Source organism: Alosa pseudoharengus, unplaced genomic scaffold (assembly GCF_046254945.1).
Source record: "Alosa pseudoharengus isolate Yale_2024_CS ecotype anadromous, Long Island Sound unplaced genomic scaffold, YU_APseudo_1.1 YU_APseudo_1.1_scf_14, whole genome shotgun sequence".
Taxonomy (NCBI): domain Eukaryota; kingdom Metazoa; phylum Chordata; class Actinopteri; order Clupeiformes; family Clupeidae; genus Alosa; species Alosa pseudoharengus.
This window is the reverse complement of record NW_027468609.1, coordinates 1,842,419-1,849,918: the sequence shown is the minus strand read 5'-3', so window position 1 is coordinate 1,849,918 and position 7,500 is coordinate 1,842,419. Positions and strand designations below refer to the sequence as shown.

At 44.7% G+C, this 7,500-nt stretch overlaps 1 protein-coding gene across 3 annotated transcripts in view; it reads left to right on the top strand.

Annotated features, from left to right (window-relative positions):
* The window catches only part of astn2 (astrotactin 2), a 680,356-nt gene that overhangs the window by 380,122 nt on the left and 292,734 nt on the right, over positions 1-7,500 (top strand). For all 3 annotated transcript variants that reach the window (XM_076283459.1, XM_076283456.1, XM_076283457.1), the window contains one exon: positions 733-883. In XM_076283459.1, the coding sequence (XP_076139574.1) occupies positions 733-883 (151 nt within the window). The remainder of the gene's footprint in view (positions 1-732; positions 884-7,500) is intronic.

Sequence of the window (7,500 nt, the reverse complement as noted above, 5' to 3'; positions counted from 1 at the left end):
TAGAACAAAACTAGATATTATTGATAATTGATACATTTCAGTTGGCAGCTATCAGGCCTAAAAATATGACTAGCTGAATAGACTCTCTCTCTCTCTCTCTCTCTCTCTCTCTCTCTCTCTCTCTAAAAGATATTCAGGCATAGTCCACATAGACTCTTAAGCCACTGGGCTTCTTATGGGACAGACTGAGTCATTAAGCACCTCTCATTAGTATTATTATTAGTCACACATGGTGCACAGCTGAACCCGGCGAGACGTTTTCATGTGACACTGCTTATTGGTCATGCACCCGCTGAGCTAATGAAAGCGTCTCGTTACACTTTCACTGGGGCCACTGGAGGCGCTCGTGAATTATGGGCCGATTACTGGACGCTGTCGTTGAGGGCCCTTCTGTCTTGGCCGTTAGAGGAGGATGTTGATGTCATCTCATAACATGCCGGCAGCTGTAACATCATCATCTTAATGGTTTTGCTGAATAGAATTGAACTTGATCTTAGACCACTGGTCTGCTTTGTAGAACCAAAGTAGAACCTGCCCTTTGTTTAGCTCTGTTCATGTTCTGATGTTCTCTATGTTCTGTTGTGTAGAACCAAAGTAGAACCTGGCCTTTGTTTAGCTCTGTTCATGTTCTGATGTTCTCCATGTTCTGCTGTGTAGAACCAAAGTAGAACCTGCCCTTTGTTTAGCTCTGTTCATGTTCTGATGTTCTCCATGTTCTCGGCCTTGTTGCAGGGAGGAGGCCATTATGTCCACGTACTTTGAGACGGTGGATGACCTGCTGGCCTCCTTTGGGCCTGTACGGGACTGTTCCAAGGACAACGGAGGCTGCCGCAAGAACTTCAAATGCGTTTCTGATCGCCGACTGGACTCGACGGGGTGCATGGTGAGTTTAATTGACCCTCAACGTATCTGTTTGTCCGTTTATCTCTGGCTGACTGGGGGCTGACTGGGCCAGCTCACCTTCCCCTCTGCCTAAAGATCTCTCTATCGACCTTTTCTTTCTTCTCTAGTTGTCTGGCCACTTTAATGTTCTCGCGAGGACTGACCTCATGTTATGTGTTTTGTCTGCCCACTTTAATGTTCTCACGAGGACTGACCTCATGTTATGTGTTTTGTCTGCCCACTTTAATGTTCTCACGAGGACTGACCTCATGTTATGTGTTTTGGCTTTGAAATCTATACGCTGCTCTCCCACTGACCGTACACCTCACAGGAGCCAAATGCTCCATGCTGTACCTCACTGTCCAGTGCTCCGCTAAGGAGTCTTGGAGCCCTGGTGCGTCACCCCGGGCAGGCTTCTTTTGCCCAACCTGTCTTGCGAGTGTTCCTCCAGACTCGTCTGCGTCTGCGTGTGTGTGTGTGTGTGTGTGTGTGTGTGTGTGTGTGTGTGTGCAGGCCCCAGTGAGGAGGGTGCTCTCCGGCAGACAGATCAGACAGCTTTGATTTGAGGCGTAGGCTTGCGGAGCGGAGCGGGAGGATGAGCAGCGTAGGTGGCAGATTTATACGAGGAGGCCGAGCGCAGAGGCAGGAGGGGGTGAAGGGGAGCAGGCCGAGCGCAGAGGCAGGGTGAAGGGGGATCTGGGAAGGAGGTCGGGGGAGTTTGGAGCAGGCCGGGGTTGTAAACCAATTAAATTGATGAGAGTGCTGCTCTCCCGGCTGATGGATGGGCCGGTCATTAGAGGGCAGGCCATGCTGTAATTTGACTGCTCTGGCCACTGTTTGTCATTTAGAATGAAAGCCAAACACTGATGCTGCAATTTCCTTCTTTTTGTGCCACCCACCCATCTTGTCCTCATGCTGGTACAATACCTGTGTTGATTGAGTTAAATGGTCGTCCTGTCATGATAATTGCATTATCATAGGCACGTGTAAAAACTATTTCAGGTCAAGTCTGTAGGCAGGCAAGTACAACAGACCAAGCAGAAAAACATCGCCAGTGATATTGCTTTTAGACATGTTCATTTAAAGCATGTCACAGTGTGAGTCACAAAGCCAGTGATATTGCTTTTAGACATGTTCATTTAAAGCATGTCACAGTGTGAGTCACAAAGGCAGTTATTACCAGTTGTGACATGACTGCTATCAAATCAAATCCGCTCAATATTTCCATTCCATAAAGTTTCCCGTGAAAAGTCAAGTTGGTGTGTGTGTGTGTGTGCGCGTGTGTGTGTAGCTTTCAGATGGATTTTTGAGTGTCAGCAGTAACATTTTAGATTAACTTAAGTTAATTTTTACTCCACGCCATCTCTGGAACGATTTTCAGTAATATTTTCAAAGCAGTGAAGCAATAGGTATAGACTTTTTTTTTCTGTAAAGAGCTATTGAAATCAAATGCCCTTGCTTCCATGGGGAGAAGCCAGCGCATTGCAAGGTGGCATTTCTCATCTTAAAATTCAGCGCGCACTTTGTGCCTGATTGAACTCGCGGTCCCCTTGAAACCGCCGGAGCCTAATAGCAGTGACAACTATTATATGAGTCCCTCAACATTTTACAGCCTTTCAAAAGCTGGTCATGTGTTGTGTGGTCCCACAGGAGTTTTTTGGTGGAGTGGAGAGCAATATGGCCTTAGCCCTTTATGGGATTAAACCAATAGTATATAGGAGCAAGAGACATCCGCCAGGGAGGTTGGAAAGTAAGAGTGTATTTGCTTGAAGGACAAAGACGGACTCATCTCTAATGGATTAGGTGTAAAAGGCATCAGTATTGTATATTACTCGCTTCAGAATGTCCTCCGCGCCTTTGCAGAGCACAGGTTGGAGTTTGTCGGGGGTAATCTTGTCATCTCCAAGAAATGGCAACAAAGGAACTTACCCTCTCTCTCTCTCTCTCTCTCTCTCTCTTGCTCTCTCTCCCTCTCTCTCGTGCTGAGGCATCTGAAGGGTGTGATGGAATCAGTCTGTTCTGGGTGCTTTTAGTGCTTTTATATATGTGTGTTTTTTTCCATGGGCTCTGGAGTTAGAGTAATCCCTTTAAGGGTGCTCTCCCTAAGCTCTTATTAGTGGCCGAGTGGGCCGGAGATGGTGGGGTAAACCGCTTAAAGTTGCCCCCCTCGACGGGGGCAGGGCAGGTGGGTGGAGATGGAAGTCAAGCACCACGATGCTAGCGTAAGATTGGCCTGTATCAAGAGGCAGAGCCAAAGGCACACCATCCTTACTGGCAGATTAAGCACGACATGGCTGACTCAGCCTGTCTCTAAGCAAACAGTGGCTTCACGAGACCAGAGGTGCGTTCAAATTTCCCAAACAGCGGCGAACATTAGTGGTGAACATGTTTTCCTTGAACAGGTCAATTTGAACGATTTGGTGTTAACATTCCATTTTGCATTGTTGCTTTCTTCAAACTCACGTCCAGTTCCATTGTATGTTTGCGGAGAACTACCTCCTCAGACTGTTTGCGATTGTTCGCAAACGTTCACCGAAAACTCAAGTTATTAAAATAGTCACCTAGAAACATATTAAAACAAACAAGAAGGTTCCTAGGTCTCCATGGAGACCCACACAGCTACACACAAGAAGGTTCCTAGGTCTCCATAGAGACCCACACAAGAAGGTTCCTAGGTCTCCATGGAGACCTACACAGCTTTTGGATTTCAATTTACTTTTCAGCCTGCTCCTTCGGGCTCTGCCGTCACGAGTCAGAGTGGATTGTGGGTAATTGGCAAATGCAAGAAAATGTTGTCAGCTGACCTGTAGTCCGTAGTCAGTTCACATTTTACCATGTTGTTGCTTTTTTTCTGTTGACATGTACACCATATGTTAGTGTATGTACATATCCATTGTATCTAGACATGTATGTTAATATATGTGTGTTAACTCTACACAGATCTGGAACCATGTTAATACAAATGCATGTATGTATATGGTTTCTATGGTTTCTATGTTCTTAATGGACATCTGTGTGAGTGGTCTCTGGTCAGATGTGTGTGTCGGGGTCCTGTGGTTTGCTCTGAGCTGCACCATCGATCCTTCTGTATTAGCCTGATTAAAGCACAGGCCACAGAAAAGGATGAGCAGCCCTAAGGGCCATCGATTCAGACTGTCACCATGGTGTGTGTGTGTGTGTGTGTGTGTGTGTGTGTGTGTCTATGTGTGTGTGTGTGTGTGTGTGTGTGTGTGTGCTGCTCTTGTTCTCTTCTTAGGGCTTGTAAAGTGTGTCACTGCTACACTAAAAGAAAAACACCTCCTCTAGTGAGGCACAGCTTTTGCTCTGAAGTGGCTTTTGCTGTTCCACTGTATCAGTTGCACTGTGGCTGTAAGCTAGCCTAGCGCTAACGTGTACAGGATGGGTCCTTTCTTCTCTATATTCCAGCGCTAATGCGCTAACGCTGTAAGCTAGCCTAGCGCTAACGTGTACAGGATGGGTCCTTTCTTCTCTATATTCCAGCGCTAATGCGCTAACGCTGTGAGCTAGCCTAGCGCTAACGTGTACAGGATGGCCCCTGTTGCTCTTGGGTGCTCCTTGTTGGTGCCCCCCCCAATCCCAATCCTCCCCCACCTTTCTTATGCAGCCCTTGCCACTTAATTTACTGTACTAAACCCCTCTTCTACTGCACTTTTTACCCGCCCCCCCCCCCATAAATGCACAAATAGGCTGACTCCAGACATAATTTCACTGCATTTCTTACTTCCAGTAACTATATGCATGTGACAATAAACTTCCTTGTATCCTTGTATCCTTCTTCTCTATATACGCTGTGAGCTAGCCTAGCGCTAACGTGTACAGGATGGCTCCTTTCTTCTTTATATTCCCATGCCGTTCTGGGCCGTCTCTATGCATCATTAGCATGCTAATGTAGAGCTCAGCGCAGGTGAGTTAAGACTCTTTTGCATGTTTTAATGAACCCCTTTAACTTCCGTTACATCCTCCATCCTGACATCCGCCCTTGTGAGGACACGAGGAGGTAAGCGTGAAAACACTGAAGGATCCCCGTGAGAGAGTGATGTCATCTTCCATTACCAAATGAAGAGCAGTGAAATGGCCTTAGAGGATCAGGGCGCAGCGTCTCCACGATGTGGAAGCGGCACATCCTGATTTATAGCGGTCAGGCGCTCAGACGAACGCTGTGTCAGTTCTACTGAAGCTCCTTGTGCTTCAAAGGTCAACTGCAAACCTGGCGAGTGCGATATCAATCAATTTGTCAGTTCACAAATTAAAATCAATAATCCAGAAATTACTGAAATGCATAAATCTTTTTTTTTTTTAAGATGAATTGGAAAATTCCATTACCTAGGCCGTGCTGTAGCCCCAGCACTCCAAAGATAATTATCCTGAGCATGTGGTAACAGGCGCTATTGGCTGGCACCAAAATCCCATTAAAATGGAACCGTGTAAAATAATAATAAACGTGAAATCAATTAGCGGACTTACCAGCCTATGCTGGGAGCTGGTTTTAGCTGGTTTGAGCTGGGTGGTCAAACAAGCTGGTCAACCAGCAAACCACCTTAAGCTGGTCAGACTGTTTTCTTCAGCAGGATTGTATAAATAAGAGAAAGCTTGAAAACCAGTAGTTTGTCCAGTTTGGAGAATGTATGGTTCAGTGTATATAAAGTATACACTGTGTTTTGTTAAGGACTTGGTAAGGACAGTGTATATAAAGTTTACACTGTGTTTTGTTAAGGACTTGGTAAGGACAGTGTATATAAAGTATAAATATCCTTGAGTTCATACCAAGTCCTTAACAAAACACAACTTTCCTTTTTTCATGAAAAGGTTAATGTGTAGAACACAATCCCTCTCCTGAGGATTTCAGAAGAGACAGGTTGCCATATGTATCATCTGATGTATTCATTTGTGTGCAAACCATTTAGCATATTCCATCTAGCGGGGAATTGCTCTGTTTTGGAATGTCCCTGCGGAACCTTATCAGCTGATGAATGTAGCCAAGGCCAGTAATGTCACACTCTCAATTTGACATCCTTCTCTGGCTGTTTGATGGTTCTTTATTGAAGTGAGTCTTCTTATAAAATAAATAAATACATAAAACATAAAATACATAAAATCAATGTCTCCTAAATACACTTGAGTGGCTCCATTAAAAGATAACAGTTTTAGGAGGAATTGTAAATCAATATTGAACTTGGCCTTCAAGGCCTTGAATAGGTGGCAGTTATATTGATGAAAAGAAATAATTTGCTCAACTCAACTCAATTTGCTCAAAGGTTACATTGGCTATTTCAGCTGCCCAAGCAGGAGGGTGATTTCTACCTCTTTTGAAAGGTGCTGCATCAGAGCCCTGATTTGCTGGCGACCCGACACCTTCCCAGTGGTCAAACGTAGAGGCCACGAGTCCAAGTGTGTCATTAAAGCGACTCAAGCATGTTATTTATGGAGGCGATTGCACTGTGAATACAGTACCTTTCATATTGCTGTGTGTGTGTGTGTGTGTGTGTGTGTGTGTGTGTGTGTGTGTGTGTGTATGTGTCTTCATCCTTACATATGTACTGCATCTATGTATGCAGTATGTCACTGTTATATCCAGCATATGTTCAGCATTGTGTGCAAGGTCTGTGTGTGTCTGTGTTTATGTGTGTGTGTGGTGTGTGTGTTTGTGTGTGAGTGTACATATGTTCAGCATTTTGTGTAAGGCTCTCTGTCTTTCTGTGTGTGTGTGTGTGTGTGTGTGTGTGTGTGTGTGTGTGTGTGTGTGTGTGTGTGTGTGTGTGTGTGTGTGTGTGTGCGTGTGTGTGTGTGTGTGTGTGCATATGTTCAGCATTGTGTGTAAGGCTCTCTGTCTCTGTCCAAGTGGAACATTCCAGGCAAATTAGACATTGTGGACAGCGTGGGCTGCTATGAGCGCTTATTATTGTGAACAGCATGGGCTGCTATGAGCGCTTATTTAGACATTGTGGACAGCTTGGGCTGCTATGAGCGCTTATTTAAACATTGTGAAGAGTGTGGGCTGCTATGAACGCTTATTTAGACATTGTGGATAAGGGTGTCACGATTTCGAAATCGATCGAAATTACATCTCAATCTCGAACTTCGAACTTAAAAGTAGAATCAACGATGCAGCCACACCCCCAATGTCACGTCCAGCATATATGCCAAGACACACAAACACACACGCACGTGCTGAACTGCAGCTAATTGTAGGCTGCAGCCAGTTAAAATATACACATCAACCTACCGAAATCAAAGCCCCTCTTGCTACATTGAAATCACCGGTGTGGAAGTATTCATTTATTCACGTCAATTAAAACTAACTTAGCCTACTCAACTTGCAAGTGAAAAGGTGATCTTACAGTCCAAAGTTACTTTAAGGCTTAAAATACACATTGATAAGAACATATTCCATGAACACTAACCTTGGATCTCTTCCGAGTGTGCTGAAACAATCAAATTATCATTCTGTGTTGTTTCATTTCACTATGTTCACATCTCTGTTTTAGCTTAATGTTAGTTCTGTTTACATTACAACCTCGCGGTTGGAACGGTTTCAAAGCGGTTTCAAAATAAAAGCCCCCCGAAACAGAAAAGGAAAAGGCCAAAAAGAGTAAATAA